Below are 27,708 nucleotides of genomic sequence, written 5' to 3' on the forward strand. Positions count from 1 at the left end.
CAGTGAGGTGTGGCGCAAGGACGTGGTACTGGCAGCGTGGTGTGACGCAAGGACGTGGTACTGGCAGTGTGGTGTGAGGCAAGGACGTAGTGCTGGCAGCGAGGTGTGACGCAAGGACGCATTGCTGGCAGTGACGCAGCGACGTGTGACGTGCCTCGGCGGGAGGCTCGGCCGGCCATGGCCAGGAAGGTGTCCTACTTCTATGACCCAGATGTGGGCAATTTCCACTATGGTGAGTGAGGGTGCCGGTCAGGGAGAAGGAGGGAGGGTAGGGGGTCAGGGAGGATGCAGGTGAAGGGGTGTAGAGCATGGACCAGGGATCGTGGGGGGTTGGGAGAGGGAGGGAGGGTGTAGACCAAAGATACTAGAGCACGAGCCCTTCTATTATCTTTGGTGTAGACTATGGACCAGGTGTGGTGGAGTGCTGGCCAGGTGGGGGGTTAGGTTGTGGGGATACTGGTCGGGTGTGGGGTCAGGGGCTGTAGGGTCAGGGTACTGTGGCGATGCATGGTGCTGGGTCAGGGTTATGGGGCCCGGGAGCAGGATGTTATCCCGGGGAGCAAAGTGTGGGCTTGGGGGGTGTTGTGGAACGTGGTATCACAGGGATTGATTGGGGTGTGGGTTCAGAACGTGCAGGGTCAGGGGCTTCAGGGTGTGGGTTCAGGGCGTGGGTTTGGGGTATAAGGGGTGTGGGTTCAGGGAATGGGATGTGGGATGATGGGCTGTGGGTTTGGGGTTTAAGAGGTGTGGGATTATGGGCTGTGAGTTTAGGGGGTATGGATTTGGAGCGTGCATGACCAGGGGGTTCAAAGTGTTTGAATTTGTTCAAGTTCTGACTGATTGTGGTGGAAGGTGGGGGCTGCTGGAGGTGAGGAGGGACAGGAAAAAGCCTGGCGAGTGATCTATCTTATCAAAAACCCCTATCACTTGCCAGGCTTTGTCCCTCCCATTCTCTCTTCCAGCTTTCACCCAACCCCACGAAATTAAAGCATTGCATGAAAATCAAATTAAATCATTGGAAACAAGATTCATGCATGAAATAAAATGCAAATTAAATATTTGGTCTCCCTTATGGTGGTGGTTTGGAGCCATCGCTTTCCTGTCCATGTTCTATCCCGTGTGTTGGCTCTATGGTGTCTTGCTGTTTCTGTATCACACTGAGTTATGTTTGTTGTTTAGGTGCCGGTCACCCCATGAAGCCACATCGCCTGTCCCTCACACACAGCTTGGTTCTTCACTATGGACTCTACAAGAAGATGATGGTTTGTGTCTTTAAAGAATAACACCTTCGGCTCACCGAGCCCGCGCTGACTAGCCATCACCCCGTACACGAGCACTATCCTACACATTAGGGACAATTTACAGAAGCCAATAAACGCACAAACTTGCACGTCTTTGGATTGTTGGAGGAAACTGGAGTAGCCGGAGAAATCCGGAGAAAGGTCATGGGGGAGAACGTACAAATTCCGTACAGATAGCACCTGTAGTCAGGATTGAACCCGGGTCTCTGGCATTGTGAGGCAGCAACTGTACCGCTGTCCTGCTACGATACCACAGATATTTATTGCACGGGATCCACTCACACAACAGGCGACACAAACCATCTGTGGATAGTTCTACTCCCCAACTCCCGTTTATTCTCCTGCCTCGCTTTAGCCTTCCTTTCTTTAAAGACAGCAGCTTGTGATCTTAATCGGCATTTAATTAACATAGACCGTCCCTAGGATAGCAAACGGGTTCTGTCATTAGACGTCCATAAGTCAATTTTGTCCTTAAGTCAGAAAATACAATATAAAACTATTTCCCAGGGTGGAAAAGTCTAAGACGAGAGGTCATGGGGTAAAGTTGAGAGAGGACAAAAGGAGATTTTAAAAAATTGAATTGGTTTGAAAGGTACAGCATGGAAACAGGCCCTTTGACGCACCGAGACCACACTGACCATCGATCACTGTTCACCCTATTTCTATGTTATTCCGCTTTCTCATCCTCTCCCTACACACCAGGGGCAATTTACAGAGGGCCAATTAACCTACAAACCCACATGTGTTTGGGATGTGGGAGGAAACCGGCACAAACGTCACCTATTCCTTTTCTGTAGAGATGCTGCCTGACTCGCTGAGTTACTCCAGCACTTTGTGTTTAGCACATGGGGAATGCACAGGGAGAACGTACAAACTCCGTATGGACAGCACTCCGTATGGATCAAACCCAGGCCTCTGGCGCTGTGAAGTAGCAACTCTACCGCTGGATCACTGTGCCACTGATGTGAGAGATGTGCACTTCTTGCACAGAGGGTGGTGGGACCTGAAAAGCGCTGCTGGGGGTGGTGGTGGGGGCAGGTGTGATAGGGGTGTTTAAGAGGCTGTCAGATGGGCATGGATATGTGGAGAGTGGGGGGATATGGATCAGGTGCAGGCAGAGGGAGGTTAGTCCTGATGACTCTTCCCCTCTCCGCAGGTCTTCAAACCGTACCAGGCCTCGCAGCACGACATGTGTCGCTTCCACTCGGAGGATTACATCGACTTCCTACAGCGCGTCAGCCCCAACAACATGCAGGGGTTCACCAAGAGCCTCAACACCTTCAACGTGGGCGACGACTGGTGAGGAGGCATCGTCCGATAGTGTCCCTGCCGCCCACCGAGTCCACGCCGTCCATCGATTACCCGTTCACACTAGTTCTATGTTATCCCACTTTCTCATCCACTCCCTACACACTAGGGGCAATTTACAGAAGCCATTTAACCTACAAACCTGCACGTCTTTGGGATGTGGGAGGAAACCGGAGCACCCGACGAAAAGCCACAGGGCGAATGTACAAACCCTACACCAGGGGTCGGCAACCTTGGTCAGCAACATTGGGGCCAGGACGCATGTCTGTGAGAGAATGGCAGGCCATATCTATCACGTGAACACATGGGTCCCGATCCCGCCCTGGATAGCAGGCATCGAATCACGTGTTCACAGAAGGTAGACAAAAATACTGAGGAAACTCAGCGGGTGAGGCAGCCTCATGCAATCCTTGCACGTCTCACCCGCTGAGTTTCTCCTGCATTTTTGTCTACCTTCGATGTTTCCAGCTTTTGCAGATCTTTCTTAAACATGTTCACAGAAGGTGCGCGCACGTGCCGGTGGCTTTGCGCAGGATGCGGCACAGCCAGAGCTCTACACGCGCTCAGGGCAGGCGCTCGGCGGGCCGGATGATTACGGGGGGAAAAATCCGCCCGCGGGCCAGATGATTTTGGGTTACGGGCCGCATTCGGCCCGGGGGCTGTAGGTTGCTGACCCCTGCCCTACACAGACAGCACCCCGTAGTCAGGATCGAACCCGGGTCTCTGGCACTGTAAGGCAGCAGCTCTACTGCTGCGCCACTGTGGTGCCCGACACAACAGTCTCACAACTGCCCTGTTTATTTGAAACAAAACTGCCAAAGTCCGCCCAATTATTCCTGTCGATCTGCTTGTAAATCTCTGCACTCTTTACTTTTAGAGTTACAGGGTGGAAACAGGGCCTTCGACCCAACGAGTTCCCGCCAACCTACTTCTATGTTATTGCACTTGCTCATCCACTAGGGGGGGCAATTTACAGAAGCCAATTAACTTTCAAACCAGCACGTCTTTGGGATGTGGGAGGAAACCGGAGCAGTCACAGGGAGAACGTGGAAACTCCACACAGACAGCACCCGAGGTCAGGATCGAACCCTGGTTTCTGGCGCCGACGTAGTGGTTCTCCCCGCTGCTTCTTTGTATTTCCCAAAGAATAATGGACGTGCCATGTATTGGTCAACGTGGCTGAGTGTCACAGAGCTGTGATTGAGGTGGCCAGTATGTGTGGCCGTTTACTTGTTGTAGGAAGGGTGTGAGGTTGCCTCAGTGGCCTTAGCCCGCACCAGGAGCGCAGGCTCCCAGCTCCAAGCTGACTGCATCCTGTTTGATTTTGCAGCCCCGTCTTCCCAGGGTTGTTCGAGTTCTGTTCCCGCTACACCGGGGCGTCTCTGCAGGGAGCCACGCAGCTCAACAACAAGGTAACTGGGCGCGACGGACGGGACCTGGCGTCGGGTTTGAGTGCATGGTAGGCGGACGGGGTCAGCGGTGTGCATGTGGACACCCCTGCACCCCACTCTCAATGATGCAGTCTCCCCTGCCTCTGGGCTCACATCTATTGCTCCAGCTTGCAGGCTGCATGTCCCCCGCCTCCCTCTCACTCCCCACTCACCCTCTTCCTCCTCTCACTCTCCCCCACCCCCCTCTCACCCTCCCTCACATCCCTCACGCACCCTCTCACTCCCCACATGCCTCTATTGATTGATTGATTATACCTTTAATAATCCTTTACAGGAAATTACAGTGCCACGACAGCTTCAAGACAGACATAACACCACACATTTCCTCAAATAGCTTCCATACTTAACAAGTTAAAATACAAGTTAAAATACAAGTTAAAATACAATTAATGAAAAAAAGTGCAGTTATTTATGCGCATTATATAACCTTATAGCAGCTGGTAAACAGGACTTCCTATGTCTCTCAGTTTTGCACATTGGTGCAATCAGTCTCTGACTGAAGATGCTGCTCTTGATCACCTTCAGGGCATGGAGTGGGTGAGTGGGGTTGGTCATTATTGAACCCAGTTTGTTCAGAGTTCTGGCCTCTGCCACCTGCTGGACCGTTCGTTGCTCAGCCCCGACCACTGAGCCGGCCTTCCTGATCAGCTTGTCCAGTCTGTTTTTGTCCGCTATGCGGGCGCCATCTCCCCAACAGGCCACAGCAAAAAACAGAGCACTGGCCACCACTGAATGGTAGACACTGCACAGTAGGAGTTGGCAGATGTTAAATGACCTCAGCCTCCTTAAACAATACAGTCGGCTTTGTCCCTTCCTGTACACCGCCTCTATATGACACTTCCAGTCCAGCTCACTGTCAAGCTATCCCCGTCTTTCCTCTCCCTCCTCTTGTTCTCCCCACCCCTCTCTCTCTCTCCCCCTCCCCCACCCTCCTCTTGTCCCCCCCACCCTCCTCCCGCACGCCCCACCCTCCTCTCGCCCTTCCCCCCACCCTCCTCTCGCCCCCACCCTCCTTTCGCCCCCGTCACACTACCACATCCCCTCTTGCTCATCCCCATGTCCCATCTCCCTCCTTATTCCCTTTATCCTGTATCTGTACACTGGGCAGCTTGATTGTAATTGTGTACAGTCCATTGACTGTATAGCAAGCAAACAAAAGCTTTTCACTGTACCTCGTTACAAGTGACGATAAACTAACCTACTGCAGGTGGTGTTCACTCAGCCACTGCTGGCGTTGGGATTTTGCTCAGCTGTTGACATTTGTCCTTGTGTTTTTAGGTGTGTGACATCGCCATTAACTGGGCAGGAGGCCTTCACCACGCCAAGAAATTTGAGGTACTGCACCTTGAGATGAACAGAACTGGTTAAACACACCACACGCGCACGAGGCCTAAAATATACCCGGTCTTTTCTTCTCCTCCCTGCTCCCATTCGGCAGAAAGTACTGAAGCTTGAAGCGCCCATCACCAGACTCGGGAACAGCTTCTTCCCCACTGTTGCAGGCATCCAAACAGTTCTTCCATAAGCTAGGATCTCAGTCTCGTTCCGCAAGAAATTGTATTGCATCACAGTCCATCACACAGACCAGACACCCCACCATCGACATCATTTATACTTCACGCTGCCTCGGGAAAGCAGCCACCATAATCAAAGACATCCCACCCCGGTCATTCTTTCTCCCCGCTTCCATCCGGTAAAAGGTACTGAAGCTTGAAAGCGTGTACCACCAGACTCAGGAACAGCTTCTTCCTCTCTGTTATCAGGCTTCTGAACGGTCCTTCAATGAGCTAGTGTACTGTCTGATTCACCTCTACCCCATTGTGGACATTGGACTTTGTCTCTGGGACTGATGCGCTACAATGCTGAGAACTATATTCTGCACTCTGTATCATCCCCTTTGCTCTAGTTATTGTACTTAAGTTTGACTTCATTGTATTTATGTCTGGTCTGATTGGATAGCATGCAAAACCAAGCTTTTCACTGTACTCGGTACATGTGATAATAATAAACCTCAATTCTTCTTTCCTCAGGCCTCCGGATTCTGTTACGTGAACGATATTGTCATTGGAATCCTCGAATTGCTAAAGTAAGATACCTTTACAATTAGAATAATGATGTTTGAGGCTTTTGGATAGGTACATGGGTTTGGAGGGAATGGGGGGGATATGGATCACGTGCAAGCAGAGGAGATCAGTTTAACTCAGCACAATGATCATGCAATTCTCTCTGGGAGCGGCACAGTGACGCAGCGGTAGAGCTGCTGCCTCACAGCGCCAGAGACTTGTGTACAATCCTGACAACGGAAGCTGTCTGCACGGACTTTATACGTTCTCCCTATGACTGCGTGGGTTTTCTCTGGGTGCTCCAGGTTCCCCCCCCCCCCCCATATTTGGTTAGTTTAGTTTATTGTCACATACTAAAGATGTACAGGTTTGTAGATTAATTGGCTTCTGTAAATTGCCTCTCGTGTGTAGGATAGTACTAGTGTACGGATGATTATTGGTTGGTACGGACTCGGTGGGCGGAAGGGCCTGTTCCCACACTCCATCTCTGAACTAAACTAATCACGGACTATCAAGGGTCCTGTGCTGCACTGCCCTATGTTCTAAGTCTTTAAATCTCTGTCAAAGGCTGTGGCTGTGGCTGTTGTGCTTTTAGCGTTTGCCGCTTGTGGGCGGGTGGTGATCTCTGAGGAAGGGCCTCGACCAGAAGCGACACCTATCCATGTTTGTTCTCAAGAGATGCTGCCTGACCAGCTGAGTTACTCCAGCATTTTGTGTCTTTCGTTGTAAGCCAGCAGCATCTGCAGTTCCCTGTTTCTACTCACCGATCTCTGACCTGATGTCATTATCCTCCAGGTATCACCCTCGGGTGCTGTACATCGACATCGATATCCATCACGGTGATGGGGTGCAGGAAGCCTTTTACCTCACTGACAGAGTCATGACCGTATCCTTCCACAAGTACGGGAACTACTTCTTTCCTGGGACAGGTGAGACCTTTCGGGGTGGGCTGGGGTGAAAATTCAGTTGCACAGGAGACCCGTGCTACAAGGGGTTGTGTGACTAGGAAAGCACCTGTATCCTGTATTGCATTTCCCGTAACGCAAGCTTAATTTTATCCATTCCTCGCAGTGATGATGCGTTCCCAGGGGAAAATCTTCAATGATTCAATGATACTTTAATGTCATGTGTACCTAGGTACAGTGAAATGCTTTACTTTGCCTACAACCCGATAAAACCATGCAGCTGACCTCACCTGGGCAGTACACAAGAGTCGGCGTGTTTCTGGAGCCGATAAAGTTACAAAAAGTTGACTGAACAGTCTTATCTACTGCCTGTCGCTGTATGTGGCAGCGGGAGGCCGAATCCCCCCTTATTTCTGAGCGGCCCCTACTGCTGGGTCCCCCTTCGTTCTCCCACCCTCCCCCCCCCGGGTCCCTCTACGGTAAAGTCCCTGTGGATTTGCAGTCTATAGGCAAGGCAACTCTGACTGTATTGTGGGCAAAAGAGAAAGGATTGTTTGTTGTAATTAACCAGAAATCGATGTCATATTAAAGTATCGTTTCACAAGTTTCAACAGAAGAGATTGCCTAGTCGGTTTCCAAAGCAAATTTCTTCAAGGACCCGCTGTGAGCCGAAAGCCTGCTACCGTTGTTATTGGTAAACTAGTTGTTCTCGGTATACATTTCGTGGGGGTTTTTTCATTTGTACATAAACGATGTAAGAGTGGATTTTCATTCCGTATCTCGACTTTTGGGTGATAATTTGTAAATTCTGTATGGGTGAATTTCTAAAGTCGGAACTCATAAGGTCATAAGTGATAGGAGCAGAATTAGGCCATTTGGCCTATCTATTCAATCATGGCTGATCTATCTCTCCCTCCTAACCCCATTCTCCTGTCTTTCTCCCCATAAGTCCTAACACCTAATCAAGAATCTATCTATCTTTGGCTTCAAAATATCAATTGACGGCCTTCTGCAGTAATAGAAGGGGGTGGAGCACTTTAAACCAAGTGACCTTCATTCATCAGTGTAGCAGGAATTGTTGATGATATTTTTGATCTGGCCAACAGTGGTGGCATGAAGTAGCAATGTTACAAAATTTTGAGATTTTAAAAATCAAGTCTGTAATTTATCCCATCAGATAAAGCATAAAAATAAGTTTAATTTGACACCTAATTCACTTTCATATCTCAAGTATTTAAAAAGTTATGGCCATTTTCATACTGGGAAATGAGCATCTTGTTCCCTATTGATTTTCTATGGACATAACAAAAAAGCTGTGATCGTGAACAGTCAAAACCCCATAACTTTCTTAAAAATTAAGAGAACTGAATGAAATTTTCAGTTATCATAGATTGAAGCATTCTGAAACAAATATAAAATAATCTTACTTGGATGACCTGAAATTAAAGCATATAATTAGTTAGTTACCTAATTGTAGCTAATTTCAGACTTCAATTACTAGATCTAAACATCTATCCATTTCTTAATAAATGATTAACATTTTTAAATAGCCTAAATGTCCAAATAATATTCACAAATAATTCACAATAAAACATGATTTTTAAATCTCATTTACATTAATTTATAGACCAAATGGAAGGAATTTAGTGTTTAATTGCTGTAAATAAATGTCCATTTAAATCAGCTTTCCAGTGGGATCCTGTGGAACGCGCTGGTTTAGAACGTTCACATTGCGGTAGATTTGTGCCCCCAAATGCCGAGAAAAATACTGCGGGATATAATGGGCCCAAAATGAGCTACTCGCAATATTAAACTTTGTATAAAGGGATCTTTAGAAGCCCTTTTTAATGTAAAAATATACAGCCTACCTTCTGTGGTTTGCTTTATGAGACCCTGCGGTTGCTGGCGGTCGCGGGTTTAGAGATTGATTTTTAAACTACTATAACTATTATTCAAGGCCTTTAAACCTAATAATAGCTTTTGCGACGGGGTCTTTCAGCGATTTTTCGTTAATAATTAACTAGGCTGAACATCTTCGATTGGAACAGCTTAGAGAAAATCGCGTTTTAAACCCGCCCCCTCTAAACGGCGCCAAAATCGCGCACACCCGCAGCGACAGATTTTCAGCGACGCTTCAGGTAGGCTTTGCAACATACCTACATGAAGAGGTGCAGATTGCAAGGGTCCAGGAGACTGGCACAGATGTGGGGCATCACCAGTCCGTCAAAGCACTTCATTATCGTCCATGTCAGAGCGACTGGGGCAACAGTCAATGGGACAGGTCACATTACTTTTCTTTGGCACTGAAGACGGTTTTAACCTCCTAGTATATTTTATTGTCACATGTACCGAGGTGCAGTGAAAAGCTTTTTGTTGCGTGCTATCCAGTCAACGGAAAGACTATACATGATTCCAATCAAGCCGTCCACAGTGTACAGATACATGATAAAGGGAATAGCGTTTAGTGCAAGATAAAGTCCAGTAAAGTCCGATTAAAGATAGTCTGAGGGTCTTCAATGAGGTAGATGGGAGATCAGGACTAGTTGGTGATAGGATGGTTCAGTTACCTGGTAACTGCTGCGAAGAAACTGTCCCTGAATCTGGAGGCATGCGTTTTCACACTTCTGTGCCTCTCGTCTGATGGGAGAGAGGAGATGATGGAGTGACCGGGGTGAGTCTGGTCCTTGATTATGCTGGTGGCCTTGCCAAGTCAACGTGAAGTGAAGATGTAGTCAACGGAAGGGAGGTTGGTTTGTGTAATGGTCTGGGCCGCGTCCACAACTCTTCTTGCGGTCTTGGATGGAGCTGTTCCCAAACCGTGCTGTGATGCTTCCCGATAAGATGCTTTCTACTGTTGTGTATTTGGGACGACTGCTGAGTTGCGAATCTCTCTGCAGGTGACATGTACGAAGTTGGAGCTGAGAGCGGACGGTATTACTGCCTCAATGTCCCTCTCCGCGATGGAATCGATGACCAAAGTAAGGAGGAAGTTCTCAATCGCCACAAAAACTATCCGCTTCTCCCAATCCTGTTCCTTGTTTGGAGCAGGTATCGGGCAACGCTGGTGTGATGGGTGTAACGCGGTAACGTAGACTTAGGCACGCTGACCTTCATCAGTCCAGGGATTGAGTATAGAGGTTGGGGGCGTTATGTTAGAATTGTACAAGACGTTGGGGAGGCCACATTTGGAGTACTGTTCGGTTTTGCTCACCCTCCTATCGGAAGGATGATGCTGAGCTAAAAAGGGTGCAGAGAACATTTACAAGGTTGTTTAATTTCTTGTCAACGTGTACCAAGATACAGTGAAAAGCTTTTGTTGTGTGCTATACATCAGCGAAAAAACTACACATAATTACAATCAAGCCGTCCACAGTGTACAGATACACGATATAGGAATAATGTTTAATGCAAGATAAAATCTAGTAAAGTCCGATTGTTTCCGGGACTCGAGCTACAGCGATAGGTTGGGCAGGCTAGGACTTTTTATCTTGGAGTGCAGAAGGATGAGGGTGATCTTATAGATGAAATCATGAGGGGAATAGATAGGTTTAAATGCACTGTCTTACCTAGGGTAAGAAAATCAAGAACCAGAGGACATAGGTTTAAGGTGAGCGGGGAAAGATTTAATAGGAACTTGAGGGGAAACTTTTTCACACCAAGGGTGGTGGGTATATGGAACAAGCTGCAGAGACGGTAGTTGAGGCAGGTACCATAACAATATTTAAAAGACATATGGACAGGTACATGGATAGGAAAGATTTAGAGGGACATGGACTAAACGCGGGCAGGTAGAACGAATATAGATTAGGCATCTTGGTCGGCATGGATGTGTTGGGCCGAATGGCCTGTTCCCTGCTGTGTGACTGTAATGCTGATTCTCTCGGTGTTGCAGGTTACAGGTTGCTGTTCCAGCCGGTCATCAAACAGGTTGTGGACTTCTACCAGCCCACCTGCATCGTTCTCCAGGTGAGTCTAGACGGCCGGTCAATCCCCATATCCATCCGTGGGCCGTGGGGAGGGCGGTGTTCAGGGGGTAACGGGGGCCCGACCTGTCCCAGCATACTGCCTCTTTCACACATTAGACTTTAGCAGCGCGGCAACAGGCCCTTTGCCCCACTGACTCTGCCGACCCTGTACACTAACACTATCCTACACACTAGGGACAAATTACAATTTTACCAAAGCCAATTCGCCTACAAACCTGCACATCTTTGAAGTGTGGAAGGAAACCGGAGGAAACCCACGCAGTTACAGGGGGAATGTACCAACTCCGTACAGACAGCACCCATGGTCAGGATCGAACCCGGGTCTCTGGCGCTGTAAGGCAGCAACCCTACCGCTGCGCAACTGTATCTCTCCCCCCTCCCCCCCAAATCCATGCTCCCTAAAACGACACCGGGAGGCGGGATCATTAGAGGAATGTGGTGGATTCTCTCCACACCGCATTCTCTCCGCTCTGACAGAGTTTGGTGTGTCGGATACAGATGCTATATTTAAGAGGGAATTAGATGTGGCCCTTGTGGCTAAAGGGATCAGGGGGTACGGAGAGAAGACAGGTACAGGATACTGAGTTGGATGATCAGCCATGATCATATTGAATTGCGGTGCAGGCTCGAAGGGCCGAATGGCCTATTCCTGCACCTATCTTCTATGTTTCTATGAAGGGGAGAGGCTGGGTTGAAAACGCAAAGTGATGGAGGCACTCAGCGGGTCAGACAGCATTTGTGGAGGGAATGGATAGACGGCGTTTCGGGCTGGGACCATTCTTCAGACTGATGGAGTAGTGGAGAGAAAGCTGGTAAAGAGAGGTGGGGGGCAGACAAAGCCTGGCAAGTGATGGGCGAATACAGGTGGGGGATGGGGGGGGAAGTGACAAAAGCTGGAGGTCACAAGAAGACAAAAGGGTATCAGATTCATACAGCACGGACACTGGCCCTTCGGCCCAACTTGTCCATGCCGACCAACATGTCCCATCTACACTAGTCCCACCTGCCCGCGTTTGGCCCATATCCTAAACCGTTCCAATCCATAAGGATAGAAGAGAGGGAGTGAACTGTAAAGCTGGAGGGAGGGATTTAGCTGGAAGGTGGAGGGGGAAGGGGAAGGGGGGGGAATGAAAGGGAAATGTTCGACTCGGGGATGGGAGATTAGTGTGCGGAGGAGGGGGGAGAAGCAGGGTGACAGGTGGAGAAATGTGGGTGCACGGATGGGGGGGAGGGGGGTGGGTGGGAAGGAGGTGGAGAGGATTTTATTTGTAATGGGAGAATTCAGTCTTCATACCACTGGGTTGCAAGCTGCCCAAGCGGAATATGAGGTGCTATACCCCCAGTTCGTGTGTGACCACACTCTGGCAATGGAGGAGGTGCGGGGATGGGGTGGCGGGGGAGTTACAGTGGTCAGGGTTGGGAAGAGGGCGAGTTCCCGGGGCCAGGGGATTCCAAAAATCTGGCTGACTTGAGACACAAAATGCTGGAGTAACTCAGCGGGACCCGAAACGGCACCCATTCCTTCTCTCCAGAGATGCTGCCTGTCCCGCAGAGTTACTCCAGCGTTTTGTGTCTACCTTCAATTTAAACCAGCATCTGCAGTTCTTTCCTACACATTTTGCCCGCTCCACTGCAAAATCTCCTCAAGGTATGTCTACTTTGAAGAAGTTCTCCTCCTCTCTCCGACGAGTTCAGCAACATCCTCTCTCACTGCTCCTCCTCTGTGATCCTTCCCTCCCTCCGACTCTACGACCACGTCTTTACCCAGACCCAGAGTCTGAAGAAGGGTCTCGACCCGAAACGTCACCCATTCCTTCTCTCCAGAGATGCTGCCTGCCCCGCTGAGTTACTCCAGCATTTAGTGTCCACCTCTGGCTAACGTTGGTCTCTCCTCGTTGCAGTGCGGCGCTGACTCGCTGGGGTGTGATCGTCTCGGCTGCTTCAACCTCAGCATCAAAGGACACGGGTAACGTCCACCTCTGTCGACCCCACCCCCCATCCTCTTTCCCCACCCTGTCTCTGCCCCATCACCTCTCAGTATCACAGGGCACAGTTAACATCCACCCCTGACCCCACCCCCCGTCCCACTGCTCCCCGCCCCGTCTCTGCCCCATCGCCTACCCCCCCACGTCCCACCCCTGTTCCCCCATCACCCCTCCCTATGTCTACCCCATCCCCCCCCCCCATCTCTACTCAACCTCACCCCAACTCCACTCAACCGCCCCCCATCTCTCCCACCCCTCCCTCTGCCCCTAGTCCCATCCTCCCCCAGACAGTATCAAAGGGCATGGGTAACATCCCCTCTCCTAGTCCACATCACCCGTCACCCAACCTGTTCCCCGCCCCCTGCCTGTGCGGTCACTGGCTCACACGGTCCCTCTGCTCGTTCTGTTTGCAGGGACTGTGTGGAGTTTGTGAAGAGCTTCAACATCCCTCTGCTGGTGATGGGCGGTGGCGGCTACACCGTCCGCAACGTTGCCCGGTGCTGGTGAGTTGCCGGAGCCGGACAATATCGGGAGTCGGGGAAGAGTTGCGAATAGTAAAGCCAGAGGCAGGAATATACATGGAAGGGGGGAGGAAGGGAATGAATCCAGGTGGGGCACAGGGGGGGGGAGGGGAGGGCGTTTTGTTTATAGGTTAGTTAACAAAAAGCTGGAGAATTCACTGGGTTAATCGTGGAAGGAGAAGGGTTGTGGGGATGGGTGAGCCCATCGTATGCCCGTCATTGACTCCTACCGGGACCAGACCGCGGGCTAGGCGCTGGTCAGTTTAGAGATACGGCACGGAAACAGAAGCCTCAGCTCACCGAGGCCACACCGACCAGCGATCACCCCGTACACTAGCACTATCCTACACACTAGGGACAATTTACAATTTTTATTGACGCTAAATTAACCTACAAACCTGTACGTCTTTGGAGTGTGGGAGGAAACCAGGGCACCCCAAGAAAACCAACAAGGTCACAGGGAGAACGTACAAATAGCACCCGTAGCCGGGATCAAATCCGGGTCTCTGGCGCTGTGCTACCCCTGGTGAGGCGGCGGAGAGGGAAGGAGTGAGGCAGGTTGGCGGTGGGAACTGGGGTGTTGGGGGCAGCTCTTCGCTCACTGTGGATGTCTCCCCCAGGACCTTTGAAACCTCGCTACTTGTGGACGAAGAGATAAGTGATGAGCTGCCGTACAACGGTAAGTGACTGGGCGTCAGAGGTGGGGAACTCCCAAATCCAGCTCAAAGCGCATGTTACAACACCAATGTAATATTGGTCAAATAAAGCGGGATACCGGGAGCACCAACGTAGCTCAAACAACTCCCAGAGTCCAGAGTGTTTTATTATCATACGTCCTGAAATTTGTAAGATAGACACAAATTGCTGGTGTAGTGAAGGTCTATTCATAAATTCGAGGAGCAGTCTTCTCTGCCATTCAATCTATCAGTCTCAACCCCATTCCTGTGCCTTCTCCTCTTAACCCCTGACACCCTTACTAATCAAGAAACTGGCAATCTCTGCCCCCAAAATGTGGCACCTAGGCCGGGTAGGGCAGCAGATCTCGACCTCATCTGGACTTCTGTGGCCAAGCGGCGGGTAGAATTTGCTCCCTGTTGCCTGGTCTCTGAAAGTCGACCCTGACTGGAGCCGACAGATTCGTTGCCAAAGCCGAGCCGCCCTTTCCACGGCTGACTTTGTGGGCCAGTATCTTGGGCCCCCCCCCCGGCAGTCTAAGCTCACCATTCCTGTATCGTTGGACACCTTTCGCCAGCCGTGACCTCTGTTGGTCTGTCAAAACGGATAACGCAGAAAGGCTCTGAAACCAAGGGTGCTGGAAAATCAGTGGTGGACCTGTACTAGAGGGCATAGATTTAAGGTGAGAGGGGCAAAGTTTAAAGGAGACTAGACCAAGTGGGACCCGTTGGGCCCCTGTCACACGGGAGGCCTGGTCCCCTAACGCAACCCGTTCCCCAACGCAATATTCCACCACTCACCCATAGCCCCCATGGGAGGCCTGGTCCCCCAACGCAACTCGTTCCCCAACGCAATATTCCACCACTCATAGCCGACAACTGCGCAGGGGCTGCTCATTTTGCCTTATGCACCCTCCCTCATTTTTAAACTTTAAAAAAATGCATTTGCGCTTGCTAGCTAGCAGAACTCAGTGTACTGTGACTTAAAAGATAATGCATTTGCACTTGCTCGGGCTAGCAGAACTCAGTGTACTTGGATAGCAACAATGTTGCGAGCAAGGCTGCAATCCCATTGTGACGTCACAGCTGCAAGCACAGGGAAAAAGCAGTTATGTTTTCCGAGTATCTGCACATTTGTGAACATTTTCATAAATAACTCAAAAAATAATGCATGAAATTTTCAGATAAGGCGATTTTTGACAGCACGGCGTAAATCTCTATCGGAATATGTAAAAATATCACCGTTAGCGCGTCGTGTTTTCGAGGAGATGTGAAACGCACACGAACATCACACAAATAAATACACATCCAAGATCAGTTTTACAAGTATAATAAAGATAGGTGGGGCCGATAGAGGGTGGTGGGGGATTGGAACACGCTGCTAGGGGTGGCGGTGGAGGCAGGAAGGGCTGGGATCTCTAACAGAAGCAGTGACCCAAGATCTCTCTCCCACAGAATACTTTGAGTACTTTGCTCCCGACTTCACCCTTCACCCTGATGTCAGCACCAGGATCGAGAACCAGAACACCCGACAGGTCAGTCCGGGACCCCTGAGACCCCCCTCCTCGAGATCTCCCCCCTCCCCGTGTCCTCCTTTTCCTCTGTGTCCTTCCCCCTCCCCATGCAACCTCTCTCCCCCCCGTGTCTCTGTGTCCTTCCCCCTCCCCTCCCCCGTGTCCTCTCGCCCCCATTTCCTCCATCTCTCCCTCTCCCATCGCCCATCGCCCCGTCCTCCCCTCTCCCAAACACCCACCGATGCCATGTTAGATGTGGGAACCCCCATGATGGAGTGAAGGAGGGGTTTGTTGGGCTGGGTCACTGAGGGTTCAGAGGGTATGAGAGGTGGTTGTGTCTGTGAGAGTGACTGAGATCTCTGCTTCCTCCCCCAGTACCTGGACCAGATCAGACAGACCATCTTTGAGAACCTGAAGATGCTGAGCCACGCGCCCAGTGTACAAATCCACGATGTGCCCTCTGATCTCCTGACCTACGAGCGGCCGGACGACCCCGACCCTGACGAACGAGGGTCCGAGGATAACTACAGCAGGTGGGTCTGGCACCAGCCGCACTCGCTCACCACACTGGCCACGCTCACTCACCGCTCACTGCCCACTGATGGCTGCACTCACTGGCCACCGAAGGCCAAACTGAATGGCCACCAATGGCTGAGGTGTCTCTGTCTCTGGGGTCAGATGTCCCTGATATGATGCCAGCTCCATTAGGCGAGGGAGCAGTGTGGGCCGAAGGGCCTGTCACTGTACTGTTTTGTGAGAGTCATAGTCCAAATTGTGGAAGCAGGCTGTTTGGCACAACTTGTCCACGCTGACCAACATGCCCCGTCTGCTCTAGTCCCATCTGCCTGAATTTGGCCCATATCTCTCTAAACCTGTCCTATCCATTTACGTTTCCAAATGTTTCTTAAATGTTATTCTCGTACCTGCCTCAACTACCTCCTCTGGCAACTCGTTCCATACACCGAACACCTGTGTGAAAAAGTTGCCCTCAGGTTCCTGTTAAATCTTTCCCCTCACACCTTAAACCTATTCCCTCTGGTTCTCGATTCCCCTACCCTGGTTAAAAGACTCCATGTGTTTGCGCAATCTATTCCTCTGATGATTTTATACACTGACTGCGTTTCCTGGTGCTGTGGGTGTATGAGTGAACTCCCTCTGCCTCCCCTCAGGCCCGAAGCGGGGAACGAGTTTTACGATGGTGACCATGACAACGACAAGGAGAGTGACGTGGAGATATGAGGGGAGTCCGTGCCCACCAGCCGGTGGCACGTCGTGGGGCAGGGGGGCTTCCCTGTCCCGGGACCGAAGTGGCGATTCTACACGCTGTATCCCCTGAGTTTAGTGTTTGGTTCTGAATGTGGTGCGATGCGCGGACGGGTTGTTGGTTGGATTCACCGGCTGCCGAATGGGGCAGGGAGCCGCTGTCTCCAACATCCGCCCAGGTAACAGCCCAAACCGGGCATCAGGGGGTTCAGGGAGGTGAGGGGGAGAGACAGCAAGGGAACATCACCCCTGAGTAGCAGCGAAGGGTGAACGTGCCACAAATTCCATGGTTCCCTCTCCACGGACCCTGCCTCTGGGAGGCCCAGGATAATGGCCTGTCTAACGCAGTTCCCCAGACGGGCTGTTCTCCCTCACGTGATCAATGTTACCCTCCCCTGTATCAATGTATTGTCAATTTTAGCCACCCTCCAGTCTCATTGTTTGTCGACAGTCTGAAGAAAGGTCCCGAAACCTCACCCACCCATGGTCTCCAGAGATTCCGCCTGACCGGCTCAGTTACTCCAACATTTTGTGTCTACAGTATTTTTATCGTTTACATTGAATCTGTCCTTTGTGCAGTAGCATATCTGGAATATCGCTGTTACTCTCCCATGCCCCCACTTCTCTCTCCCTGCCCCAACCCCCTTTCCCCCACCTCCCTCTCCACGCCTGTTTCTCCCCACCCCTCTCCCCGCCCCCCCCCCTCTCCCCGCCCCCCCCCTCCTCCTGCCCCCCCCCTCTCCCCCTGCCCCCCCTCTCCCCCTGCCCCCCCTCTCCCCCTGCCCCCCCCCTCTCCCCCTGCCCCCCCCTCTCCCCCTGCCCCCCGCTCTCCCCCTGCCCCCCCCTCTCCCCCTGCCCCCCCTCTCCCCCTGCCCCCCTCTCCCCCTGCCCCCCCCTCTCCCCCTGCCCCCCCCCTCGCCCCCTGCCCCCCCTCTCCCCCTGCCCCCCCCTCTCCCCCTGCCCCCCCCTCTCCCCCTGCCCCCCCCTCTCCCCCTGCCCCCCCCTCTCCCCCTGCCCCCCCCCTCTCCCCCTGCCCCCCCTCTCCCACTGTCCCCCCTCTCCCCCTGCCCCCCCCTCTCCCCCTGCCCCCCCCTCTCCCCCAGCCCACCCCTCTCCCCCTGCCCCCACCCCTCTCCCCCTGCCCCCCCACTCTCCCCCTCTCCCCTGCCCCCCCTCTCCCCCTCCCCCCCCTCTCCCCCCGCCCCCCCCTCCCCCCGCCCCCCTCTCCCCCCGCCCTCCTCTCCCCCCCCCCCCCCGCCCCCCCTCTCCCCCTCCCCCCCTCTCCCCCCGCCCCCCCTCTCCCCCCGCCCCCTCTCAGTCACAGTGTGGGGACGATGCAACAAAGAATGCCTCGCCCCCAGTGCATCCGACATGCCTCGGCTGCAGCGACAGATGCCAGTCTGCCGGAGCTGCACTGCCCCCTCTCCCCCTGCCCCCTCTCTCCCCCTGCCCCCTCTCTCCCCCTGCCCCCTCTCACTCTCTCTCCCCCACCCCTCTCTCTCACCCTACCCACTCCTGAAGGGCTCCCACTAGCTGGAATGGTTATTGGGGCCATGGGATTGCTGTGCTCCACAACTCTCACAGCTGGGCTTGTGGGGAGGCTGTGAACTATGAAGGATGTGATCGGGATTAATGATGAGGAACAGCCACAGTTCAGGGGAAGATTGTGTGCACGGATGGCGTTAGGACAGATAATGATGCAGTACAGTGGCTGGGGAATCAGTCACAGTGCGGGGACGATGCAACAAAGAATGCCTCGCCCCCAGTGCATCCGACATGCCTCGATTACGGCGACAGATGCCAGTCTGCGGGAGCTGCGCTGTTGCCCGCTGCAGGCATTGCGGCAGTGAGGTGGGTGTGTTATACGCATGGCCCGTACAGTGGTCAGTACGGTGTGACCAAACTACCCCACCACCCTCACTGGGGCTTCCGTCTCACTATCCGGTTCATGTACAGAAGCACAATCTGCTTTTTTTAGAACATTTCACATTAAAACGCTTTTTGTAACGCTTGTTTTGTGTAACTTCTTTTCTCACGTTATTTGCGCAAATAAGTTCACCACTTATAGGACAAAGGAGCAATATTCGGCCCATTGAGTCTACTATGCCATTCAACCGTGGCTGATCTATCTTTCCTTCTCAACCCCATTCTCCTGCCTTCTCCCCATAAACCGGCACCCTTACTAATCAAGTATCTCTCAATCTCCGCCTTAAAAATACCCAATGAATTGGCCTCCACTGCCGTCTGTGGCAATGAATTTCAGATTCACCACCCTCTGGCTAAAGTCATTCCTCCTCATCTTTCTAAAGGTACGTCCTTTTATTCCGAGGCTGTGCTCTCTGGTCCTAGACTCTCCCACTAGTGGAAGCATGCACCCTTTCATTGTTCGGTTAGTTTCAATGAGGTCCTCCCTCATCCTTCCACACCCATGTGATTACAGGCCCAGTGCCTTGAAATGCTCATACGTTAAAATATTTGAAAATGGGAACATCAAAGGTTGCAGCTTAGTAACATTCGTACAACAAGGGAACAGGCCCTTAACGCCAAGTCGTCCATGCCGACAAAGATACCAAATCTACATTAGTCCCAACTGTCCGCATTTGGCCCATATCCCTCCAAACCCTTCCTATCCATGTAACTGTCCAAATGTTGTTATAGTCCCTGCCTCAACTACCTCCTCTGGCAGCTCGTTCCATTTACACACGACCCTCTCTAGATCCACCATGGGAGGGACTGCTGATTGGCAAACTTTGGAGAAACAGTGTGGAAACAGGCCATTCAGCCCACCGAAACCAAGCCCGCCAGCGATCACCCCGCAAGTGACACCGGAGCACCCATAGATAAATGGAGAATATACGAGAAGGTAAATCATGTCTGACGAATCTTATAGAATTTTTCGAGGATGTAACTAGTAGCGTGGATAGGGGAGAACCAGTGGATGTGGTGTCCCACATAAGAGATTAGTATACAAACTTAAAGCACACGGCATTGGGGGTTCAGTATTGATGTGGATAGAGAACTGGCTGGCAAGCAGGAAGCAAAGAGTAGGAGTAAACGGGTCCTTTTCACAATGGCGGGCAGTGACTAGTGGGGTACCGCAAGGCTCAGTGCTGGGACCCCAGCTATTTACAATATATATTAATGATCTGGATGAGGGAATTGAAGGCAATATCTCCAAGTTTGCGGATGACACTAAGCTGGGGGGCAGTGTTAGCTGTGAGGAGGATGCTAGGAGACTGCAAGGTGACTTGGATAGGCTGGGTGAGTGGGCAAATGTTTGGCAGATGCAGTATAATGTGGATAAATGTGAGGTTATCCATTTTGGTGGCAAAAACAGGAAAGCAGACTATTATCTAAATGGTGGCCGATTAGGAAAAGAGGAGATGCAGCAAGACCTGGGTGTCATGGTACACCAGTCATTGAAAGTAGGCATGCAGGTGCAGCAGGCAGTGAAGAAAGCGAATGGTATGTTAGCTTTCATAGCAAAAGGATTTGAGTATAGGAGCAGGGAGATTCTACTGCAGTTGTACAGGGTCTTGGTGAGACCACACCTGGAGTATTGCGTACAGTTTTGGTCTACAAATCTGAGGAAGGACATTATTGCCAGAGGGAGTGCAGAGAAGGTTCACCAGACTGATTCCTGGGATGTCAGGACTGTCTTATGAAGAAAGACTGGATAGACTTGGTTTATACTCTCTAGAATTTAGAAGATTGAGAGGGGATCTTATAGAAACTTACAAAATTCTTAAGGGGTTGGACAGGCTAGATGCAGGAAGATTGTTCCCGATGTTGGGGAAGTCCAGGACAAGGGGTCACAGCTTAAGGATAAGGGGGAAATCCTTTAAAACCGAGATGAGAAAAACTTTTTTCACACAGAGTGGTGAATCTCTGGAACTCTCTGCCACAGAGGGTAGTTGAGGCCAGTTCATTGGCTATATTTAAGAGGGAGTTAGATGTGGCCCTTGTGGCTAAAGGGGATCAGAGGGTATGGAGAGAAGGCAGGTACGGGATACTGAGTTGGATGATCAGCCATGATCATATTGAATGGCGGTGCAGGCTCGAAGGGCCGAATGGCCTACTCCTGCACCTAATTTCTATGTTTCTATACGAACTCTGTACAGACAGCACCCGTAGCCAGGATCGAACCCTGGCACTGTGAGGCAGCAACTTTACCGATGTGCTGCCCCTCAGTCTGTCCCAGAGCTGGCTAGTGCCTGGATGTTGACACTGACAGTAAAGGAGCAGCGATATATCTCTCGGTCAGGATGGTGTGGGATGGGGATAGGGGAGCTGTGGGTGACAGTGTTCACCTACACCTCCTTGCTGTTAGAGGTCATATTTGCAAAGTATTTGAAAAGTAAACCATACACTCTTTGTCAATAATTAGTTTATTCTTGGAAACAAGGATCTGCAGGTGCTGGTTTACAAAAAAAAGTGCTGTGGTAACTCAGTGCCGCATTGTGGGCGGAGCGGTACAGAGGGAGCGCCGCGCTGTGGGCGGAGCGATACAGAGGGAGCGCTGCGCTGTGGGCGGAGCGGTACAGAGAGAGCGCAGCGCTGTGGGAGGAGCGATACTGAGGGTGTGCCATGCTATGGCAGGGGATGGCAATAAAGAAGTGTTTGGTTGCTTTCTTTACAAGTAACTGTCCCTCATTGGAAAGCCAAGTGCGTTCTCCACAAACTCCACGGACTGTTCTGGGCAGAATTATTTAACTCGGCGTCAACTCTCCCCCTAGGTCTTTACAATCAACTTTTGCAATCGAGGAACGGCTCAGGGATTGAGTTCCTCGATCAGCACTCTCTGCGCCGGTGGCCTCTTTGCTCCCCAGGCCTTCTCTAGGGTAGATGTATCCTTCTCGACCTGCAGGAGTTGCTGGAGGGAGGCAGTGAACTCGAGCCGAGCCTCGGCGGAGAGGGTAGCGAGGACGTGTTGGTGCTCCCTCGCCCAGGACAGGAGGAAGGCACATTTCTTGCCCGCCCTGTATCTGGCCGCTCTGCCCGTCTTCCCCTCCCCGCCCCGGCACTGCCTGCCTTTGGCCAGGATGCAGTCGAGGTGTGAGATGGCAGCGAGAGTGTAATGACTGCCCAGAGCCTCGTCGCCCCCGGCTAGGAGGGCAGACACATCTTCCATCGCCCTGGCCAGCAGCAGGGGGGTGGAGACGTGGGGGCTGGAGCGAATGCTCTCCACTGCGGCCTGCAGAGCCTCTCCCGTGGAGGTGTAAACGTGGCTGCCATCCAGCGCCTTGGAGATCGCCAACACCACCTCGATGAACTCGCCCCTCATCGCCCCCTGCACATCCCCATTCACCAGCCGCAGGGAGAAGGCGTAGGCGTATAGAACATTGACCAGGCTGAAGGCCACCAGAGGCGACGGGCAGGCAGTCAGGGTTGCCAGGGGAGCAATGTTGGTGCAGACAGCGGGCACGGAGTCGTCTGTGTCCCAGACACTGGCCGGAGCCGTCTCCTTGTCTGCGTCCTCCTCCCCCGAGCTCTCGCCGTCCCCGGCCACACGCTGCTCCTCCCGCATCTCCTCACTCGCATCAACTTCCTCCACCACCTGCGGGCAAAGCAGTGACAGAGGGACTCACTTTAGACTTTAGAGATACAGTGCGGAAACCTGTGCTGACCAGCGATCAACGCCGTACATGAGCACTTTTGTTCTGAAGCCAAATCACCGAAAAACGTGCACGTCTTTGAAGTGTGGGAGGAAACCGGAACACCCGGAGAAAACCTTTGCGGTCACAAGGAGAACATGCAAACTCCGTACAGACAGCACCCACAGTCAGGGTCAAACCTGGGTTTCTACCGCCCACTTTTTTGAAGGAACTCGTCCACTGGGTCACCCTTGGGCACCCAGCCCAGTGCTCCCACAACCCCCCACCTGTTCCCAAACCCTCTCGACCCTGCCACTAACTCTTGTCCACCCCTCCCTCCTCTCCATCCACCCTCCCTCCTGTCCTCTCCCTCACCACCATCTTACTCTCCCCACATTCTCTTACCCCTCTCCCTATTTCCCACTCTCCCCTCCCCACCACTGCCCCTTCCCTCCTTCCCTCTACTCCACCCACCCTCCCTCCTATCCTCTCCCGCACAACCATCTCACTCCCCGCACCCTCCCCTACTCTCCCCACCCCTCCACTCCCGTTTCCCATATCCCCCCCATATCACTGCTCCTACTCCCCGCTCATACTGGCCGGGAGAGGGGCTCGCTGTCTCTCACCGGCCGCCGTTGCCGCTGCCGCCGCCACCAGGGCCGCCATGGCGGGATCCAGGCCGCCGCCTCCCCGCCCGACACCCGCCGCTCGAAGTCGGCCCGCTGGCCGGGGCTGAGCGCGGCCCAGAGCCGGGGGGCCGGGGCGTCCGGCTCCAGGCTCAGGCCCTCCGGCTCCGGGCGCTGGGCCTCGGCCTCCTGCAGGCTCCTCATGCCGGAGCACAGGTCTCGCCGACCGGCCTCAGCCCCGGGCCGCAGCTCGGCCAGCACCGCGTCCCTGTAGAAGAGCTCGGCGCAGGCCCGGTGCGGGCCGCCGCGGTAGCAGGCCAGCGAGCAGTAGGGCCGGTTGCAGCGGGGGCAGGTGTAGCGGGCAGCGGCGGCCGTGCACAGGCCACAAGCCTCAGCCTCGCCTGCGGGCCGCGCCGCCATCGCCATCGCCCCGCTGCCGGGATGGGGCGTTGTGCCAGGCGCCGCACCGCCCTCAACCCGGCCCGAGGGGGCGCACTAAAGGCATCTGGATCCGTCCGTGCTTTTCTTCAACTAGATTGGGGTGTTTTTACTTTACTCGACTTTTTAAATGTTCTTTATTATATTATTCATTGAGTACTGTATTTTCAGACTTGTTGTGCTGCTGCAAGTAAGAATAAGAACTGTTTTATTGCCATATGTCCCAAACATATGTCTGAAGAAGGGTCACCCATTCCTTCTCTCCAGAGATGCTGCCTGAGTTACTCCTGCATTTTGTGTCTTTCTTCGGTGTAAACCAACATATGCAATTCCTTCCAACACAGAACAATGAAATTCTTACTTGCAGTAGCACGACAGATATGTAAACGTAGTACTCTGTAAACAGTATAATAAAAGAAAAAATGTTCAGAAAATACATATAGAGAGAGTTTTTTGAATTTATTATATACTAGACCAAGTGCAGACCCGTTGGGTCCTGTTCCCCCAACGCAATATTCCACCACTCACCCATAGCCCCCAACTGCGCAGGCGCGGCTGACATTTTTAATGTTTGAAAGGGTAATAACTTGTAAAATATAAGATCAATGTGAATGCATCTCGCTCTCTTCAGTCCCCTATTCCCCTCCTCCATCATCCTCCCTCTCCCCATCCTCCACCAACCCTCTTCTGCTTTCTCTCCTCACCCCCTCCCTCCCCTCCTCTCTCTTCCCCTACTCTCCTCCATTACCTCGCCATCCATCTTCCTACCCCTATCCTCCATTCCTCCTCATCCCCAGCACTCCCTCCCCCTCCTCTTCACCCTCCCTCTTCTTTCCCCTCTCCTCCTCCCCTCCCCCACTCCCTCCTTCACCTCTCCCACCCTCTCCTTTCCCCTACCCTCAGTCACTCCCTCCATAACCTCTCTCCCCTCCTTAACCTCCTCTCCCTCTATCCCCCTTCTCCCCCCTCCTCCCCCCCCCCCATCCCCCCCCCCCCCTCTCCCTCCTCCCCTCCCAAGGATTTTGATGTAAACCACCGCCGGCCCTGTTTGCTTCACCACGTCGGCGGTGAAGTTGTAGTTGAGGCGAGGGCTGTCAGGGGGACGGGCCGATTGATCTGAATGGAGGGGGAGGGAGAGGCCGAGGCTGCGGCCTAGACCTTGTCCCGGGTCCCTCTCCTCTCCATCCCCGCGGGCCCGGACGCTGCTGCCCCCAGACCTCGTCCCAGCCTCAGCACCGCGGTCATTTCAAATCCCGCAGGCGCGGATACCGGGCCCACTGTGCATGCGTGCGTAGACTTTCGGTTATTTTTAAATCCGCACACGCGGATACCCTCAGTCACTCCCTACCTCCATAACCCCTCTCTCCTCACAACCCCCCTCCTCTCCTTCTATTTCCTGTTCCCCCACTCCTCACCTCCCCTCTAACCCACCCCCCACAATGAAAATCGCAATGTTTTTTAAAAATGAAAGCGCTTTAAAAAGTGCTTTAAAAGTGTTTTTGTAAAGTTTAAAATGTGAATAACTTGTAAAATATAACATCAATCAGAACGAAACTTGGCGAACGAACTCCCCAGGACAATGGTAAGTAAGGTGGGCCAAAAATTGTAGCGCTATTGTGTACCGTTTTGGGGGAGTTTTGGAATCATGCACGCAAGATGAGAGTTTTAGTAATATACTAGACCAAGTGGGACCCGTTGGGTCTCGTTCCCCCAACGCAATATTCCACCACTCACCCTTAGCCCCCAACTGCGAAGGTGCGGCTCATTTCCCCTCATCCCCCAACACACCCTCCCCCTTCTATTCACCCTCCTCTCTCCTCCCCTCCTCCACTCCCTCCCTCACCTCTCCCCCTCTCCTTTCCCCTATCCTAAGTTATCCCGCCCTCCCCCCATAACCCCTCTCCCCTCCCTACCCCCCTCCTCTACATCTATTTCCCCACTCCTCACCCCTCCCCTATCACTCCCCCACTGAACATAATGTTTAAATAACAGTTCTCCTCCCCTTCCCCATTCCCTCCCTCACCTCTCCCTCCCCCACTCCCTCCCTTACCTCTCCCTCCCCTTTCTCTGACCCTCAGTTGGCGCTCCATGGAGCCAATTAATCGTCCCCACATGGGTGGGGGGGGGTGGGTGCAGCGCCGGCGCACACCTCCCTCCCATCCCACCCCCCCACCCCACCCCACCCCCACAAGGAAAGTTCTGGAATTTATTTTTGTAAATGAAACCTCTCCCCTAATCCACCCGCCCACAATGAAAACCCATGTGGGGTGGGGTGGTATCGTCAGCACTTGCTCCCCATCCCACTTCCTCCCCATTCCACCCCCCACAATGAAAATCTCAAAAATAAATTTGTAAATGAAACCTCTACCCAAGAATCTGATTAAAACAGATTTTAAAAGAAAATCTCACTCCCTCTCTACCCACCTTGAGGTGCAAGTTACTGATCCCATTGTGATGTCATTGTGGGCTGGAAGACTGTTCACGGGCAGGTTTTGTAAATGAGATTCTATTGCGATGTCATAGCTCTAACTGCCACGGCTGAATCCTTCTCAAACTGGATTTTGTAAAGCTAATAATGTTAATAACTTGTTAAATATAACATCTATCTGAACAAAACATGTTGAAAACACACCATAGGACAATTGTGAGTAAGGTAGTGCAAAAATTGTAGTGCTATCGTGTAACGTTTTGACATAATTTCAGGATCTCACACTCACAGACATCCAAGGAAACAAGATGAGAGTTTTAGTAATATATACTTGACCAAGTGCGACCCGTGGGACCTCGTTCCCCCAACGTAATATTCCACCACTCACCCGTTCTCCCAACGTAATATTCCACCAATCACCCATAGCCCCCAACTACGCAGGCACGGCTCATACACTCCCTCACCCTCCCTCTTCTCTCCCCTCCTCCACTCCCTCCTTCACCTCTCCCTCCCTCTCCTTTTCCATACCCTCAGTCACTCCCTCATCTCTCCCTTATCATACTCCCCCACTAATTACAATGTTTAAATAACATTTCTCCTCCACTCTCTCCCTCTCCTTACAACAATGTAACAAACCTTTCATTGCACTGGGAGGAACACAGTTGATTGGCAGTTTATGTAAATGAGATCCCATTGTGATGTCATAGCTGTAATCTGCCAGCAACTGCCACAGCATATTATTCTCAAAGTGGGGTTTTAAATGTCAATAACTTGTGATATATACATGAATATAACATCAGTGTCCTGGGATAGCAACAATGTAGCGGGTAGGACTACAATCCCATCCCCTTCTCAAAGTGGGATTTTGTCACGCTAAAAATGTTAATAACTTGTAAAATATAACATAAATCTGAACGAAACTTGACACAAACCACCAGTGGACAATTGTGAGTAAGGTGGTGCAAAAATGTTAGCGTTATCATGTACTGTTTTGGCGTAGTTCTGGGATCACTCGAACAGACACGCACGCATGCTCACATGCACACACAGGCACGCACGCATAGAAATAAACAAGATTAGAGTTTTAGTAATATACTGGACCAAGTGGGACCCGTTGGGTCCCAGTCACACGGGAGGCCTGGTCCCCCAACGCAACCCATTCCCCCAACGTAATATTCGACCACTCACCCATTGCCCCCACAGGAGGCGTTGTCCCCCAACCCAACCCATTCTCCAACGTAAGAATGCAATATTCCACCACTCCCCCATAGCCCCCAACTGTGCAGGTCGGCTCATTTTTAATGCAATATTCGACAACTCACCCATAACACCCACGGGAGGCCTGGTTCCCCAACACACCCGTTCCCCAACGTAAGATTCCACCACTCACCCATTCCCCCAACCCAACCCGTTCCCCTAATGCAACATTCCACCACTCACCCATAGCCCCCAACTGTGCAGGTCGGCTCATTTTTTCACCCTCCCTCAATTTAAACTTTAAAAAAAACGCAATTTTTTAATTCTTTAATGTGATGTAGGTGCCACCGACAAGGCCATCTTTTGTTATCCAAATCTAATCATTAAACTTTCAACTTAGACAGCAATTAAAAGGCTTTGCAATCACCTATGTGCTGGGTTAGGCTGGCAGATT

General features: G+C 52.1%; 2 protein-coding genes across 3 annotated transcripts; one reads left to right on the forward strand and one right to left on the reverse strand.

The window, feature by feature from the left end:
* Positions 1-110: 110 nt before the first annotated feature.
* hdac3 (histone deacetylase 3) lies at positions 111-17,681 on the forward strand. Its single transcript, XM_033029699.1, has 15 exons — positions 111-232; positions 1,180-1,262; positions 2,458-2,600; positions 3,940-4,021; positions 5,339-5,395; positions 6,091-6,146; positions 6,919-7,052; positions 9,926-10,006; positions 10,921-10,994; positions 12,916-12,980; positions 13,413-13,502; positions 14,141-14,199; positions 15,650-15,729; positions 16,084-16,241; positions 16,878-17,681. The coding sequence occupies exons 1-15, from the start codon at positions 178-180 to the stop codon at positions 16,945-16,947; spliced, it is 1,287 nt and encodes a 428-aa protein (XP_032885590.1). The 5' UTR covers positions 111-177; the 3' UTR covers positions 16,948-17,681.
* A 3,659-nt stretch (positions 17,682-21,340) lies between these two features.
* On the reverse strand, positions 21,341-23,749 carry znhit2 (zinc finger HIT-type containing 2). Of its 2 annotated transcripts, none has more exons than XM_033029705.1 (2): positions 23,162-23,749; positions 21,341-22,528 (listed from the first exon to the last, which is right to left on the reverse strand). In XM_033029705.1, the coding sequence occupies exons 1-2, from the start codon at positions 23,615-23,617 to the stop codon at positions 21,743-21,745; spliced, it is 1,242 nt and encodes a 413-aa protein (XP_032885596.1). In that variant the 5' UTR covers positions 23,618-23,749; the 3' UTR covers positions 21,341-21,742. The 2 variants fall into 2 exon arrangements, with proteins under 2 accessions (XP_032885596.1, XP_032885597.1); XM_033029706.1 differs by having other exon boundaries at positions 23,192-23,748.
* Positions 23,750-27,708: the final 3,959 nt, after the last annotated feature.

The sequence above is a fragment of the Amblyraja radiata genome, chromosome 11 (genome assembly GCF_010909765.2).
Source record: "Amblyraja radiata isolate CabotCenter1 chromosome 11, sAmbRad1.1.pri, whole genome shotgun sequence".
Taxonomy (NCBI): Eukaryota; Metazoa; Chordata; class Chondrichthyes; order Rajiformes; family Rajidae; genus Amblyraja; species Amblyraja radiata.

Bases quoted from the DNA above. Each gene is read 5' to 3' on its own strand.
- hdac3 (XM_033029699.1), top strand. From the start codon at position 178: ATGGCCAGGAAGGTGTCCTACTTCTATGACCCAGATGTGGGCAATTTC. The intron at 1,263-2,457 runs GTTTGTGTCTTT...CCCTCTCCGCAG, and splicing joins GACTCTACAAGAAGATGATG to GTCTTCAAACCGTACCAGGC. The intron at 13,503-14,140 runs GTGAGTTGCCGG...TGTCTCCCCCAG, and splicing joins CGCAACGTTGCCCGGTGCTG to GACCTTTGAAACCTCGCTAC.
- znhit2 (XM_033029705.1), bottom strand. From the start codon at position 23,617: ATGGCGATGGCGGCGCGGCCCGCAGGCGAGGCTGAGGCTTGTGGCCTG. The intron at 22,529-23,161 runs GTATGAGCGGGG...CTTTGCCCGCAG, and splicing joins GCGAGCCCCTCTCCCGGCCA to GTGGTGGAGGAAGTTGATGC.